General features: G+C 40.3%; 2 protein-coding genes across 2 annotated transcripts; both read right to left on the reverse strand.

Annotated features, from left to right (window-relative positions):
• Positions 1 to 2,407: 2,407 nt before the first annotated feature.
• CUNH15orf40 (chromosome unknown C15orf40 homolog) lies at positions 2,408 to 4,994 on the reverse strand. Its single transcript, XM_050309941.1, has 4 exons — positions 4,902 to 4,994; positions 4,701 to 4,827; positions 3,774 to 3,901; positions 2,408 to 3,223 (listed from the first exon to the last, which is right to left on the reverse strand). Exons 1-4 carry the CDS (start codon positions 4,971 to 4,973, stop codon positions 3,131 to 3,133), a joined length of 420 nt encoding a protein of 139 aa, XP_050165898.1. The 5' UTR covers positions 4,974 to 4,994; the 3' UTR covers positions 2,408 to 3,130.
• Positions 4,995 to 5,324: 330 nt separating this feature from the next.
• Positions 5,325 to 17,866, reverse strand: BTBD1 (BTB domain containing 1). Its single transcript, XM_050309929.1, has 8 exons — positions 17,320 to 17,866; positions 12,232 to 12,388; positions 11,883 to 11,988; positions 10,645 to 10,842; positions 10,191 to 10,383; positions 9,996 to 10,083; positions 7,335 to 7,481; positions 5,325 to 6,473 (listed from the first exon to the last, which is right to left on the reverse strand). The coding sequence occupies exons 1-8, from the start codon at positions 17,748 to 17,750 to the stop codon at positions 6,315 to 6,317; spliced, it is 1,479 nt and encodes a 492-aa protein (XP_050165886.1). The 5' UTR covers positions 17,751 to 17,866; the 3' UTR covers positions 5,325 to 6,314.
• Between the last annotated feature and the right edge of the window lie 9 nt (positions 17,867 to 17,875).

Raw genomic sequence — 17,875 nt, forward strand, 5'->3', positions numbered from 1 at the left:
ATGTGAAGTAATGAGCAGGAACATCAGGTGTATCTATCTTCCTGGAAGCTGAAAGAAGGAAGATATTAAAACTGTGCTTTCTGCTAAATTGCTGCTGCCAGTTATTGACAAAGTTGTCAATTATCCAGGATTATTTGGACAGATGATACCCGAAGACATGGGGATTTAGAAACACTTGGGACTAAAAGGAGAGATAGGAATGCACTGCAGATGATAAGTGGAATGGATTGTAAGTAAAAGAGCAAAGAGGCCAGTTTCAGAGGGTATAATTAAATATCCTTAATTAGCATATTAAAGGACTGCAGTGAAGCCACATACTTTCAAAGCTGGATTTTAGAAAATAAATGGAACTGAGTGGATGAAAGACTACAAACCTTCTGCCATGAGACTGGTACAGAATTTATTCAGATGACTTCTATTTTGCTAATGTTAAACAACTTAATTATATTTTAGAAAATCCACTGACTGCCTAGGTCTGCAAGCAGCAAGATATTACATCGCCATTAGACAGATTTTACTGAAATTGGTCAGACCATGCATTAAGGAAAGAGGACAGTGCTTGAGTCAATAGTAGAATTTCAAGTAGTTGAGTAATCCTGTAGCTTAATGCACATGGATAAAGCACAGACCAAGAAGTAAAAGGAGGATAGCAACTGGCACCACAATGTTTTTAAATTGGTCTAGGAATAAGAGTTTATTTTGAGATAGGATTTGAAAAGTGTTTTAAAATTCTTGGACAAAGCTTCTTACAATATCACAAAGCTCTGGTCTATTACAAACATACTCTGCTGGAGTAGAGGATATTTGCTACCACAATTTTCTCAACAGAATGAAAGACATTTTACTGTGTTCATGAAGAGACAGCTGACAGGTTAGGATTTCAATGCAAGATTTGAAGGAGCTAGGCCTAAATCACAGATTTGGCATTAACCTGTTTTGTCACACGATTTCTTAACTCTTCTCTACCTCACTGTTGATATACAGTGGACCAGCAATTCCTGCCTCCCAGGTATTTCAACAGGATACACATATCCATAGTTAAGATATTAGAGGTATAATTGGAAGACTGCATGAAACACATTGATAGAAGAGGCTCTCAGATAGTATATATGGCAACACCCCAGTGTGATTTATACTACTATTCTAAAATACTTTTGGTTACTCCTATTTTTAAAAATTCTCTGTTCCCAGCATGTAAAGGCTTTATTTGTCACTCTGCTACTTTTCAAGCTTTCACTGATTAGGAAAAACAGCTGAAGGTGTTTAGGAAAGGTGAAGCCTCCAAAGCAAAAGTTAGCAAAGCCTAGGCAGAACATGTTGACAAGACAGACAGGGAACTGAAAGAATAAACTGGCTTCTGTAGATAATCATAATCGAAGACCACTGTACTTCAGAGACTGCACCTGCCCACCCAGCTCCTCCCTCAGTCTGTGTCTAAAGCCAGGGGCAAGTGTAATACGTTATTTCAATAGAGTATATAATACATATAATGTAACACATCATATTAACTTCCAAAGAAATCTTTATAATGGCTGTTGTAGCATCCAACTCCAAATATAATAAACACAGAATTCCTTAGTCTTTTTATTGCTGTTTTCTAAGTTTAGGAAATTAGAAAAAAAACCCAACAGCAACAAACCAGGAACACTTCGTTTTGGTTTGCTTTGCCTTAATTTTTCTGCAAGACACGGCTCCCCTCTGCTGGACAAGAGCTGGTGTAACAGCAAAGAGCTGTGAACCAAAGCTGATGGAACAGCAAAATGAAAGCAGCAGATTGAAAAGATGAGTAAGGAAGGACAACTGAGGCAATGTATGGCTACCCAAACGCCTGAGAAAATAAGGGGCCTAGGTGGAAAACATTAACCAAACAGCATTCAGAATTTAGACTTAGTTCTCCAAAAAAGAAAGTAACATTTTTCATTACATCTCTAAAATAAGTCACCTTGAAGGAGCTGTTACCTTGACAAATACCAGATCTCTAACTCCAAACACAACTGTTGCAATATTTAGGATAACAGGAAGCAGAAAGAATTTCCTAAAGCAAAAGACTTTTGTCTGTGAAAAGCTAAATTATGAGCGATGAAGTCTGCGCTGAATGCAGCTGGTAAGGAAATTTAGTTGTAACCTGTGCCTTGACACCATTGTTTTCCAGGAGAAGGTATGACAAACCTTAAGCAAACCTTAAGAATGGTTCTTCTCACTAGCCCTGAGACTAAAGTATAGTTGCCCATTTTGTTTCAGGCTTCCTGTTCCACTCTACAGATGACTCCATTCAGTCCTCCAGGGGTTGGAATACTACTTGTTTTTAAACCAAGGAAAGATTCTAAAAAAGTGACATTTAACAGTAACATAAGTGACTTCCAGTAAACAATTTTTTTTTTGGTTAAAAATACAAACACAAAACAAGTTTAATAATATTTTCCCCCTTTTATTAAAAAGACATTATACTTGACATGCAATTGGCAAATATACATATATATATATATGATCGTATCTCTACTTTTAAGAGAGCTAATTACAGACTATTGCAAAGTGACACCAGGTGTGTCATTACTGGGTTCTGCACTGGTTTTTCATACTGAAAACTTCTGGGTTTGTTTCAGTTGTTCAACAACAGCCCATTGGCTTCAAATACGTTTATTTTAGATGCCCACAAGTGTCCACAGAGCAAAGCTGCACACAGTACCTGCCATGAGATACCAAACAGGACATTCTTTTAAGGTCTTTACCATCCAGACTCGTTCTTTTGTACCACTGTTCACATGGAAGCCTGTCACTTCAAGCCTTTCACTTTGTTAACCAAAGTCTGTTTCACTAAGAAACAAGTTTTCTAAACCATTTGTTTCAGGACCAGGAAAGAGGACAAATCTTACCAACAGGAAGCTCTCCAGAGCAGAAGAAAGTCTGTAGTGACAGAAGCAGACACCAAAACTCAGTAAAGACAAGTTTTTCTAATCAAACCTACACAAAAACTTCAAGTATACAGCAGCTATATGTACAAAGGAGGAAGGGGGGAAGAATTATCTCTCTGTAGTCATTACCCACATTCTCAACAGCTCTACATTATGTAAGAAAGAGTATCAGTCCATTTACCAAGATGCATTGTCCTGTTTCCTGCTGTTGTTTTAAGTCAGCTGGAAGCTTCTTTTTTGAGCTTTTCTAAAATCTCATCTGGTGTCAGTGATACCGAAATCTTCACCACTTTGTCACGTGATTTACCACCCTGGTTTAGACGAACACACAAAAAAACATCTTTCAGAGAATCACCCTGGAAAGACTGATTTTAAGTACAATGAATTAATAAAAGACATTATTTATTCAGTGCAATGAATAAAACAAAGTTTCCACTTGCCAAAGTCAAGACATGTAAACTCTAAACAGACAAACTTTTGTGGCCCAGCTGTAGCCCAAGTGCTTATATATGCTCTTGCTGACAATTACATGTCAGAAAATTTTAACTCAAATAACTTTCACAGAAGTTATTTTTTAAAAAGGAGTGAAAAGTTGTTAATAAAATTCACGTTCTCTGCAAAGCAGAAATTTTGTGAACTGCATTTAACATGAGAACAAGAGAATCTTTGAAGAACACAGAAACAATTCTTCCCATGCTAAGTTTGTTCTCAATGAATCATACCATTAAGTCAACTAAAAACCTTTTTAAAGTGTCTTTCAGACTTAACTTGGAGAGTAGCTCCCTGTACCTAAATTTGTAAGTTTCAAAATCTTGAATTTCAACTACAGTAGGAAAAACTGAAACGAAAAAAAGGAAGTACCTTCTCTAAAACAACGTCACTCTTCTTCACTTCTAGCACCTTAGAGAGGTAGCGACACAGCTCTGCATTTGCCTCCCCTTCCGACGGGGGTGCAGCAATAGCTACACCCACTGCCTCAGCTGTCACATCTACAACAAATATTTTAAGCATTTTAGGCGTGAAATATTCAAAACATCTTTTGTTTCCTAAAAACGAGTGTTTATGCTTTCCAACGCATTTTAATTCTAAACCAAATAAACGTGTAGATTAGCAGGTAATGACATTTTCACACTTCATAAATTCCTTTAAACTGTTGGCCATAACAATCAAAGGTAAACTTCTGACACTAAAAGCAGTCAATCCTTCAGTGCAGCCGTAAGTATTAAGTTTTCTCTCAATGGGGACACCGTTTTGAGCTCCATCCTGATGCTGGGCAGGAGAAAGCAGGTTACTCCACGAAAACACGCGTGTTAATCAGTCTGCTCAGAGAGCCGTGCTATCAGTAACTTCCCTGTGTTGCCACCCGAGCCCGGACACCGCTGCAGCCCCTGCCAGTCACACACACAGGGTATGAAAGCGGTCCCAATGTGTGCACGGGCAAGGCCGGGGCTGCACAGCCAGAACGCGTTTCATTAGACCGAGCCTGTGTGGTTCTAATAAACCCGCGCAGCCTCTCGGGACACTAAACCACAGATGCCAAACTGAAGCGCCGATCAAGTGCGTTTGCTGTTACTCCTTTAATTAAAAAAACAACAAACCAAAACCAGAATTCACCCCGCGCTCACCGCGCCCCCCAGCGCTGCCCACGGGGGCCTCGAACGAGCCGCTCCTGGAGCGCGGAACTTCCCGCTTCGGTTTCCTGCTGGGTTTCTGCGCGTTCCTCCCCAAGCCCCTCTCATGGGACGGCGGCGAACCCCCGGGACGCCCGGCCGGGAGCTCCAGACCCACCTGTGACGGCGCTGCAGCGGGCACCGGGCTTGGCGCGCACCGCCACCCTCACGGAGCCATCGCCCGCCGCCACCACCGGTCCCGCCGCGCCGCCCGCGCCCGCGGGGCCCCTGGCGGCTCCTTTGCCCTGAAACAGAGGAACAGGCGCGGTCACCACCCGCCCCTTCCCCTTCTCCTTTCCCTGCCCCTCCCCGCCCGCACCTTCCCGGGCATTGCCCCGCCGCTCCGCACCGGCGCCGCCAACACCCGGCGGAACCCGGCGAGGGCCGGCATAGCCCTTCCGGCAGCCCCGGCCGGGCCCGCCCCGCGGAGCCTGCGCGCTCCGGCCCGGCCGCTCCGGCCGCCCGGGACCCGAGTGCCGGGGATCGGTGTGATAGAAAGGGATCGGTGTGATAGAAAGGGATCGGTGTGATAGAAAGGGATCGGTGGGATCGACAAGGACCCGTGCCCGGCTCCTCCCAGCCCAGCCCCACCTTCCGACACCCCTCCCGGCTGCCGGTACCCCAGCGCTTCCAGGGAACAGCCCTTTGACGCTGCTCTACACGCGGCCCTTTTGAGACGCAAACCCTGCGTGATCTTCTCCGTTTACATAGAGGGGAAAAAAAAAAAAAAAAAAAAAGGACGTTTTCTTATTATTCTCCTGCATTCTCAAATTACTACTTTAGTGTAATCTGGGGAAGGGTACAGGTCTTTGTACATGAAGACATTCTATTACTACACAGTACATACTGCAAGACACTGAGTACTATATACATATAGCAATGGCATCAAAGTATTATGTGCAATCTGTAAAACTAGTTGCACACAAGTAATCCTTAGGTTTATACTATTTTTTTTTTTTTAGTGCTAGAATATCCAGTGACAAAATAACATCATTACAAGCCTTGTATTCTCATTTTCACATTATACATTTTTTTATAGGCACATATGTATATACAGTGGCTATTTCCATAACCAGTTCTATATTCCAAAACAGCCCTTCTGAATTAAGAGAGATTCTGGAAAGATCTGTTTGTTGCTGAAGTTGACTTAGTGTTTCTTCAGTGCAGCTGCAGATGCTCTCTGCAGTGCTAATGTCCATTAATTCTCAATGGCTCGTCCAAAGAGTCAAGGTGATGGCAATATAAATCCAGCTTTGCTGATGTACTTCAAAAAAATACAGCAGCACTCCATGTCCATAGGGTCGTTTTGGAAAGAAGTGCAAGGTGGGACTACAGCAGCAGCTTTATGGTCTTTTTAGGACAGATTGGGGAACATGTACGCAAGTTGCTCATAATAAGTAAGGATTTTTCCAGTTTAAAAAATGAATTTTACTACAAGAGAAACGAAGGGGTGAAAACACAAAGCAGTTAATCACATGATACTGTTTAAAACAAACAAAACAAACTTTTCAATATACAGAGTACTTTCTCCACTTGACATTTTGTTAAGAGGAAAAGCTAAATTACGTTCTGCTGATAACGATGCAGAAAAAAAAATCCTTTTTCTGGTACCTCTCAAACAAGATAGATTTGTTTTCACACACTGATGTAATTTCAGAGAATTTTTTAACTGCTGCCAGTAGTGAGCTGAAGTCCACTGAGACACTGACACATTCCAGATCATCACGTGAAACTAAGTATAAAATATTATTTCTGGTATCTGTCCATCTTCTATTGATGTACCGTTGTTGTTACCTGGTGAACTATAAAAGACAAAGCATGTTTTGCTAGCAGTAGGAGATTCGTGGATCACTTTCTTCAAACCTTTTGTTCCATAGTGGGAATCAGGACCCTGAAAAATATCACAAGAGATTAGCAGCTGAGTGGAAGTAGGCAAGACCCATAAATTGCTAAGGTTCAAACACTGCTGAGTTAGGTTATTTTAGAAGAACAAAATTTCTGTACCCACATCATATAAATTATACACAAAATCACAGACAACAGAAGCAAGTGCTGTATGTCTAACTAGCAAAAAACCATTTCTCTGACAGCAGACTTAAACCAGTAGATTTTATCCAACTAGTAATGAAAACTTTCTAGTACTTCTCCTTATCACACAAGTTGTCTATATTCTCACTTAGTTCCCTGCCTCAGCTTCTTTTAATGTGCAGTATTTTTCTCAACCTACTCAACTTTGATTTCTGTAACAGAGAAATATATTTAGAAGAATATTAAAAAAATTTTGAGAAATACATTTGTCCACAATATTGAGACTTTCCCAGAACAAGTAATTCTTTGTTTCAGCATAGCATATGAAAAGTGAAAAAGAATCTGTTTCCTTGACTCCAGCTAGTGCAGTCAAGAATCAAACTTCAATCAGTAAATCAAACTTCAATTTTGATAGACAGCTGCCAGATTAACTATTCTAGATAGTGCTTTTTCCCACACAGAACCAGTAACTTGCATTAGGACTCACTCTAACACCTACATCATGCCACAAAGTGAGAAGGCAAAAAGGATCCACTTGCGAATTCCATGCTGTGGCACAGAAGAGATACAGCAGTCTTACAAGTTACTGTGGAGTTTAACTACGTCCTTCTTTAGCCCTAAAGTAGAATCAAGATCTAGAAGACACTTTCCCATCAGAAGACTGATAAAAGAATAACTCTCGCATCAAAGTAACACTTTCTTCTCTACTGTTAGACATTCTTACTTTTAAGGTTGCACAAGCTGTGTAGCAAACCGTGGGCAGAATCTCGATGGGCTCTTTGAACATAACTCTGAAGGTGCTGGCTGTTCCATCACAGCTAAACCCAGTATCGTTCTGTCCTAGCGTCTGATTCTTCTCATAATCAATTATCTGTGCAAAAACACGAAAACAGTATTCTTAGGGTTACAAGCATGAGAAAGATTCTCATTATATGCATATGAGAAGATGACAAGCAAACACTTGTCTACTCCAGCCAGTCTAATTGCTGATCTTTGCACACCTACACAGCCCACGTGAGGGAAGCACATTCGCTGGCTGTGGCCGATTTAGCAAAGTTTTTACGGATAATGTAAGCAGGCAATGATACATTCGTAAAAGAAAACAAGAAGTTGTCCTGCTGTGCTTTATACAATTTATTTCTAATCTAGATCCAGCATAAAAATTAGACTACATAATATTTATTGTGCCTTCAATTTTAGTGGCGAATAGGAATGACCAGCTACAATGTAGTAATAGCAGATACTTAACTTCTTATTTTGGGTTGCCAGACTGGTCAATGCTACCCAACACCTCTTGCAGAAGTTGGATTATCAGAGCTTAAGAGTAGTACACTTCTCATGATTACTGCACTAAGAAGAATCCTAACGATTTTAATATTTTATTTTTAAATTGCCATATAATTTTTAGTATTACATAAGTGAGATGAAGCTCTATTCTAGGCAAAATATGCTCTATCAATAGCCACAATCAATAGAAATATTAACAATTAAAATGCTGAAGTCCTAAGCCCTTTCCATATAAAATACTTATTTGCAATATACATTATCACTAGTTTAAGACAAGTTTTAAATGTTTAACTCTCTAAAGCTTTGCTAGTACTGATGCAGATCCAAGAAGAATGGTAGAGGCACAGAACTTAAATACATGTCTGAAAAGACTGGGACAAGGAAGTTTCAGATTCATTGCAGGATACAGTGAATCTGTATAAGATAGATGGTCTTAATCTGAACCATAAGGGTGTATCTAGCCTTTCACTTTGGATCGGAGCATCTTTTTCAAGTGAATGTTCTGATCATTCCCACCAAATATGCATTGGTTTGCCTTGAAAAAAACCTAAATCCTTTTCAGATTAAAAAAGTCCAGTAAACATCCTGAGGGAACACACTAAACACTTGCATCTACTAACAGGAATTCAGCAGAGAAGTTAAATAAAAAGAGATAATATGAAGCAAAAATCCCCAAATATACATAGTATAGCTGATAGATTCTCAGGACCAACTCTTTTGTTCTAAAGATCCAACCCATTTACATGGATCCTACTCATTTACATGGATGTATGGTTTAAGAAAACCAAACTGATGGTACTTCAAGAAATTTGCAAGTGAGCTTTTAAATTGAGGAATGTGGAAAAACCAAATTCCTTCAAAACCTCATTCCAGAAACACTCCGTTTGAAACACCATAAGAGGAAAGGCACAACATTTTTCTTCTTAAGAGACAGACACAAAATCCGTATCCTTAAGTACAAAATAGTCATATAATAATAATCATCAAATAGGAAACAGAAGACAAACTGTCATTTAAACAGAATGCTCAGAAACGACCTGAAACAGCAGTTCCATGGAGTTCCAGAACATGCTAGAAGTCTATGAAATAAGGTAGGGACAACAGAATTTCTGCCTCTAAATGAAGTCACAGACTATTTCTTTCACAAAATTTCCCATGCACCTAATAAATCAATGTGGCATGATAGTAGTAGGTTATGAAATACACACCACAGGGTAAAACTGTGCCAGTCATGGAATGCTAATACCTTGTTAGAAAGCTTAGAACCAAAACCAATCTCAGTAAGAAAAAGAATTCACATGGACTGAAATTCCACATTTAAAAAGGAAAATACAGTGTTGTGTCAATACTACTAGAAGGCAATCCTGACCACAATGTGCTAAAAGAGATCAAACAGGCTACAAGAGAAGGAAATACAGATTTAACGATGTCTTCAATTACCCACTCAGAGCAGGCAAGGGTCACACCAGGACGAAGCAAGGGTGACATTTTTAGATGCTATCACTGGCCTTTCCCTGAGCTTGCTAACCAATTGCTCAGTAGGAAGAAACACAACCCTTGATTTGGTACTGAGCGATGAGCAGGATCAGATTCAAAATTTCATAATGGAAACACTATGTAACAGTGTCCATAACATACTCAGTCAACACTCCCATGTGAACAACAAAAGCAAATCCTCCACAGCTGTGCTAAATTTCAAAAAGACAAAAATGAGGAAGCCTGTTCAAAAGAAACTAAAAAGGAACAATTAGGAAAACCAAATCATTATAAGAAGCATGCAGACTACTGAAGGACATCACATGCCCAAGTACAGTATCAGTACATATATCTCCAATTTGGAAAGGCTTGAGAAAATGGGGGAAAAGCTGGGTATTGGGAAACACCAGTACTGAGGATGATTGAAGGACAGGAGAATACAGAAAAAGGGAGAAGAGTTTCATACTGTTCTTATTGTTGCCTACTCATCCAGTTATGCCCACTGTTAAGGTCAAAACACAGCTTAGATTCCTGGCCTATCAATTGCTCCCATCCAAATATGGACCAAACCTTTAGGAAGTGTAGTTCCTGCATAAGCCTATTTGAACATTATATACTGTACCTGTATATTAACTTGATAGTCTGTGGGTCCATGAATAGATCCATATAATCCAAATCCCACTATGGAAATTCTTCTGTTAACTGTGAACCTAGTAAGACATAAGCCAAGAAAGGAATTTAAGTCAAAGTTGAGGGATTTGCTCCCTTTCTTCCTACACTTCTCTGTCTCTCCTTCAAATAGTCTCAAAAGTCATACCTAATCCGATCACTTGTTCCACTGTAGCCCCAGCGACTCTCTACTTGCTGGAACCTGTTAATGCTGCATTCTTTTCCTCTAAGGCAACATCTTGGTCGGTCAATATAATCTACTTTAGGTTTAGGATTGACAGTAAAATGAAGAAAGAGATTTACTACTTCCCGATCTGACAAGATTCCAGATTGAGCAGGGCCTGTGGAAATAAGAAAAGAATTTTAAGATGATTTGAAGGATTACTCCAACTGTTGTATTTAAACCACACACATTCACAACCTAAAGACAACAATATTTTCCAATGGCCAGAGTGTAATCTGCAGAATGTTTTGCTTTCATTTGTGCATCACAACTCTTATTAGTATAATATTAATAACAGAATCAAGTGTTAAGCATCTAAACACAGGTGAACAGCACAGAAATATGGTCTAACAGTAAGACAAAGAACTCCAAAACTCACCTGCTGCAAACTCTTCAATAGTCATTAATGGAAAACGGATTAAGGAAAGAGCTCTTCCAAGGACTTTTTGTTTGTTCCCGAACGTCGGAGGCAATTGTTGTCTTTGACATTCTGCTTCTGCCCAGCGAACAACAGCTCCAAAGAGCCGACTTTCTCGAATACTAAGGGTATCCCTTTCTAGAACTGCACATAATGTGTCTAAAGAAATAAAAAGTTAGCAGATTTAGATCAGTTTTCATCCAAACCAAAGTGTAGCCATAAAATGCTAGATTATGTAACCTTAAATACAAAGTATGTTCACAGTAAGACATAGATAGTTAATATATTATTATAATTATAATGTATATATATTAGTCATCATTTATCTTATGTAGAAAGAAATCTCTCGATGACACATAAACTTCAAACTAAAAATTAATTTTCCTGCTGTGAAGACAGCACATGAACTATCTTCTTGATTCCTGCACGTGTTTTACAGAAGTAACTTCTCCTGTATTTATTACTCATTCTGGCCTTCTATGAATAACATGTATGCACAAGTTACCATGGAACATAAGTTCAAAAGAAAAAGTGTTTTCATATTCTCTCTTTGGAAATTTTTGTCTGCCTTAATTTAAGCAGGGTATATTTGTGGTCATAGAAAATATTATGCTGGAAATTCAAAACACATTGAGAATTACCAAAAGTAGAGACGAACACTCACAGTCCAGGTACAAATCTTACAGAATATGAGTTAATAATGACTTTACAATTTCTTTAAACAGCTGGAACACCTTCCTTCAGTCTGAATTTTTCCCACAATGTAGCTGAGTTGGAGTCAAATCTTAAGATACATATAGTAGCAATGACATTAAGTAAGCAAATTTAACAACTGCTAGCTTTTCATAGAATATTAACATAGAAATCAGCAGTTTATGCATTTATTTTTCAAAGCAGATTTCATTATTTGTACCTAATCTATACAACTCTGAATAGAGAAGTAAATGCAGTTGTGGATCCCTCAGCAAGCGAAAGCTCTGTCTGTAATGAAAAGTGTGATGTTACCACAGCGGGAGCCCTGAGACACCAACACTAATCAAATGGATATCCAAGGCAGTGGAACCCTGCTCAGGAGTGAAGCTCAAAGGAAAGCACTGCAAGGAGGGATAGCCAAGAAGGGAAGAAGTGCTTGGGACTCTGCATACTCAGATGGGTGAGGGAACTGGGGTACTGAGATTTCACACTTAGGACATGCTTACCTATATCGATGTCAGTAAAGCCTTCTGCACTTATGGCATCCATAGTACTTTTGTCTATTGTGTCAAGACACAGACTAGCAAGCTGAGGTTCATCAAACAAACGAGCCTAAAAAGGTAAAGAAATACATCTTAAGCATAAAGTTGGCAAAGCGCTGATCTCAAAAATCAAGAATTTTTACTCTAGTATAGACCTAATTTAAAACAGATGGATTTGTCTTAAGTGCTCTTTGTGTTTATACCTTAAAGAGCACTTAAATTCTCAAAGGAGTACATACTTAATGAGAATTAGTCATTTCCCTCCACAGACTGATTTTCCTAGTAATTCAACACTAAGCTTAAATTTACCTACTTGAGTAAGCAGCATAAAGGCGTTGTCTGCTCGGAGATGCTTTGTTAGAAAATCCACACAATGTGCTTCCAGCGCTGGGACCGCATACTTTTTAGCAGTGTATAAAGTAGTCATGACTGTTTCTGGACCAATTTGAACTTCATCTGAATAAAGAAACCTGTAAATCAATACATAAATACAGATCATAAAAATGTATCTTGAGAGGGGCTGTCAAACACAACAGTCTCTTTGCATTTACAAAACAGGCCAAAGATTTGTACTGTGAACATACAACAGTTGGCCACGTAGCACTTTTTCGAATAAAAAGGGGAAGTTAAAGGGTTGAAGGAAGAATATTACGTTAACCTAATGGCATACATTTGCTTTAAATACATATTACTCCCTAAGACTGATCTGGCTGTACTAGTTATACATAGCTACCCAACTGTAAACAACAGCTGAGCTGCAGAATTACTTAACACACGAATGCAGCTCTCTGGATTCATCAGCAAGAGCTGTATTTCTAAATATCACTGCACAACCCTCTATGGCTGTATTACTGAACCTAATTTACTGACAGGGCACACTGGCTTCCCCTCCATGAGGGGAATAGTGTCAAGGGTTTATACTGTGAGAACATCTGATGTTGAAGTTACCACTCTGTCATGTTCAGAGGAGAGCAGAGCAGATGACCTTGACTCTTCTATTCCTGCCACAGCAAAACTCTCTGGCTTGTCTCCACTGCTTGAGGCTAAAGGATAGGTTATGATTTTAGCATAAGCTGTCAACCAAAAGATAGAAGTCTCCACTGATACCAGGAAAAAAATGCTGTTTCCTGAGCAGTTGTTACTTGAGACTAGACAAGATAAGATTTATTTTAAGGTTCTGTATGGAAAATATGACTTTTTAAAAATAACTTTTCCTACAGGTGACATTTAATGATAATTTTAGCAGTATTTCATCAGCTTTTCAGATAACAATCAAGAGTAGTCTGTGATTTACAAAAATACATTGGTCCCCAACACATAGGTGATTAAACATAATAAAGCAGGGCACATAAGCAAATGCAGGAATTCCTGAATGAAGACCAAGCCTTTCCCTTGTATTTCTTAGTATTAATTGTTCAGAACCTCCCAGAAATGAAATGCACACAGGGACAGAAGGTGTGTTAAGAAGGGTTTTTAAATGTAACAATAAGCAGTTTGTATTCAACAACAGAAACTTGTGCAAGTAACAGACTTGTTAAACTTGCTTGCAACATTGAGAGATCCAGATAATTGAAACATAGAATTAAAGTTTAAACTGAAGTTCTTCACTGTTTATATTTCTCATATTTCAGGAAAAATCTAATTCTCGGTAGTTGCTAACACACAACTCAATATGGTGTTCAACATTAAATTTGCTGCCACAATGCAGGTACATATTTACCATTACAATACTCCAATCTACTCAAACAACCAGCTTGCACATCACTTTGGAGTTGTGAATGATGCTCTAGACTAATTTTTTAAACTGGATTTACATCAAACAGTTTGTAGGAAAAATTAATTTACTTAAATGCTAAGGGGTTTTTTTAAGCAAAAGTTTCATACAGTTCCTTTAGAATCAAATTATGAAAGCTATGAACTATTTATTATGTGTTGATGAAAACAATGGGCTGACTTGCTAGTCTTAATTGCTGACAAATTTACTTCCAAGAAATTGAGATCTCATAGGTACAGTTTTGCACACCAAATTGACAAGTTGTGCATTAAAGCACTAGAACAGTGCATTTAGATTTAAAATGCCCTAAGCTTCCTTGTCTGACTTCATAGGAGCTTGGGTCCAAAGCACATAAGAGTTGAATATTAACAGGCAGTAAAAACAAACAAACAAACACCAAACAAAACAACAAACCAATATTGCCATGCAACCTACAGTATAACTTTTACCTAATTAAAAAATATCCCAATTTGGTTTGAGAACATGATTTTGATTTTATTTCTTAAGTGAGTACAATCTGAAGCCAATAAAGTGACACATCAGAGGAGCTTTTCTGGCTTGTGTTTCACTTTCTGCTATACCTTGTAAAGAATCAGGGTGCAGTTCTGGGTGTGTCTTCTCTCTAAAAATCCCTCTGTTCATGTGTGCCAGAGCTCTGTCTCTGTGCTAACTCTCCCATTTGTGGCACGCCTGGACTAGCACACCTTTGTGTTTATACCACTGTTCCTCCTCCACCCGACTCGGTGGGACCCAAGATCACTTATCCTTCCCCCTTGCCTTCTTCCCTCCTCCTTCCCTTCCAGAGACTCACAGAAACAACCTGCTCTTTAGATACTAATCTTATTGTCATCCAGGATGGAGGGATGGGGAGGTGGGGGTTTGGATGTGCAGGGTGAAAGAATGTTTTTAGTGATCAGCAACCAGAACAAACGATTTTTTTCAAATGACAACTCAATCATTCCCTTCACAGTCTCTCATACATTTTATGCTACTTTTCTTTACTCTCAGGTTAGCACTTCCTTCTCCCCTAGTCTAAGCATCCTTTCAACAGCTAGAATGTTTTCACCATTATAAAAGCACACAGGAATCTTCTTTTCCAGTTAGTCATGATTACTCCTCTATTTATTGATTGCCAAAGTCCTCTACAGTGGTTTAGAAGACAGACTGCTAATTTGTGCCATGTCGTCACTTTCCTTTATACTATGATCAAAGGACAAGTTAACTTACTGTAAAATGTGAATGAAATTTGAAAATAATCTTATTAAAAACAACAAAATGAAACCCTAAAGCAGAATCCTACTGACACAACTTTAATTTTCTTGATCATTGCTATTCAATTTGTAGTTAGAAACATAAATAAAAAAGTGTTTCATTGGGAAACAGATTCAAACTTTATGACTTTGATACTATTTCAGTTCTTAAGGATTTAGCTGTCAAACTACAGAAGTTTTTCAATCAAAAAAATATTTTCCTTTAATTTACAAGTAGCATTTGTCAGTAGATCTTTATGAAACACATCAGCTACAGACAAGACCTAACAAACTACTTGAGTAAATAAAATAGAAATGAGCTGTGGAACATTAAATAATTAGTAAATTATCCCTAAAAAGTTTTGAGTTATTTAAACGCTTCTTTTACCTGCTGTTCATTTGCTACGTGTATTCAAAGATCCTGACAATTTCTAGCCAATACACCTCAAATTGGTCTTTGCAAACATTAAAGAAATGTCCTATAATAGGTAACCATCATTATCTGCCAAATTTACTAAGGATAGATACGACAGGCCAACAGTACAAGGTATCATTCTTGCCTCTTTCAGTCAACACCAGGTAAAAAAATTCAGGTTGTTTTATGGTTGGTACACTTCAGAAACAGTATTTATGAGCATGGAAGAAGTCCAGTCCTCATGTGTATTAAAGTTCTCCTCAGGTATGTTTTTAAAAAGGTGTTGCAATGGGTATTTATTTCGATATAAGCTCAAAAACTATACATATAACTTGAAATAACATCCTAAAGAGCTGTCACAGACACCAAACCCGAGATATTTCAACAGTTCATCAGTCTGGTGATATTTAGACAAGATACAAGCATAATCAGTCTACTGACGTAAGTCCCCTGGACATCACATAGTAGCAGCTCTACCAACACAAGATGGCTTTTGTTTGCTTCTAACAATATCTCTTCATTCACTTCTACACTTTTCAAATACCATCCTTCTTATCTTTACTTAGAGATCTCCTGTTTCTGTGTTTCTATTTATATCCAGATAAACTACTCTCATTATATTCACTTTTCACTGCCCAGCGTTTTTTGCCACATACATATAAAAGCCATGTGTGCTTTTCAAGACACTTTGTGTCATTTACTTTTAACCTTTGAAACCCATTTGCTTGAAAGACACTTCCCACTACCTCTCACTCCTCTGCACAAATTCTCCACCTCCTCACTCACTCTTTGCTAAAAATCCTCAAAATGCAGTTCATTTGCTACTGGCAAGAGAGACACTGCTGCTGCTGCAAGGGGGGTTGTTGGGTTTTATTTACATCAGTTGCTTCAACTCCTGTGTCCACAATCACCAAAGGACTATGTGACTTTTCTTCTCACTGTTCTTATCTGCTAGGCCTCAAAACAAAAGGAAAGTTGCCAAGACTTTGGAGTTCTTCCCATTACAGAAAGTTTTGAGACACTACATATTTATTTCCAAGCAATAATACTACTTGTTTCCCAGATGCTCATTACAGAGAATTGTTTTAGAGATGTTTTGCCTAGAAGAGTGTTTTCTTTGATAAAAACCTTCAGGTTAAGCAGTTTAGTCATACTACCACGCCACAGCCTAAGGCACAAAGAAACTATCAGTAACTCTGTGAACACCACAACTTTTATTTACCACTACACTGAGTAAATAGAAACGGTAGATAAACACATCAGCTTTGTGAGCATGAGAAGTAGCAGATCCTACTCTGCCCAAATTAGAAATCACTAACCCATTTTACATACTTTTTGCCATCACTGCACTCACGGTCTCACACTTGGGTGGTTTGTGGCTAAAAATCAGCTATTTACTGCCTTCTGCATGTTCCCTCTCCACCGAGGAGTAACTGAAATAAGTATGATTACAATGGGTGTTACTATGGTAAAAAGATATAACAATGTATTACCATCACAGACAAAGAAAAGTGAACAATAAGATGAGTAAGATTTTAAATAAGTATCAAATGAAATTCAAAGCTTGTACAGCAGCCTCTGTCCCTTCTTAGCTATTATCAAAAGATGGATGGATAGTTGCAACATCAAGGGAACCCACTAATTCCCACCATTTTCCTTTAAAAACCAAAATGCGGAACCCAAAAGCCCAACCAGACACCACCCCAAAGGGACAGCCAGCTGCCGTAAAATTAGGGCACTTCTCTGGGGGAAAAGGGAAAGAGCAAGAAGGAACCAAAACACGTTGGCGGGGCGGTGTGACCTTGCGTGCCAGCCCACAAGGTGGATCCGCGCCTTCCCAGCATCTCCCTCCACGGACGGGCACCGGGAAAAGGAGGGGAACAGGATCCGGGAAGGGCCGCGGAGCGAGGAAATGACAGCGCCGTCCCGGAGCGCCCGCAGTGCCCGCCCGCCCCCGCTGACCTGAGCAGCGCCAGGAAGGCGGCGGGCTCCACGTCGGGCAGCTCGATCTCGGCCGAGGTGGTGGCCATGCCGCCGTTGAACATCGCGTCGAACACGGCGCTCCCGGCCGCCAGCACGAACCGGTGGGCGGGGATGCGCTGCTGGCCGGGCCCGGGGGGCGCCGCCCCGCCACCGCCGCCAGCGCCGCCGCGGGCGCTGCCCTTGCCCACCACGAAGTGCACGTCGCTGAGCAGCTCGTTGGAGAAGAGGAAGGCGAAGCGCTCCCGCAGCGAGCCCTTGGTGGCCTGCCAGTTGTACAGCGGCTCCCGCTGCAGCACCGCGCCGGCCTCGGCGGCGGCAGCGGCGGCAGCGGCAGCAGCAGCGGCAGCGGCGGTGGTGGTGGCGGGGGGCGTCTCCGCGGGCGCGCCGGGACCGCCACCCGCGGCCGCCATCGCCGCCCTCGGGGCCGCGCCGGGCCGGGCCGGGCGCTCCCTCCGCGCAATCCCCGCGCGTCACCGCCCGGCCCCGCCCCGCGCACGCGCCGCGGCCCGCGCGGGGCCCGGCCCGGAGGTGTCCT

The sequence above is a fragment of the Myiozetetes cayanensis genome, unplaced genomic scaffold (assembly GCF_022539395.1).
Source record: "Myiozetetes cayanensis isolate MyiCay16 unplaced genomic scaffold, myiCay2020 scf14, whole genome shotgun sequence".
NCBI classification, from domain to species: Eukaryota; Metazoa; Chordata; class Aves; order Passeriformes; family Tyrannidae; genus Myiozetetes; species Myiozetetes cayanensis.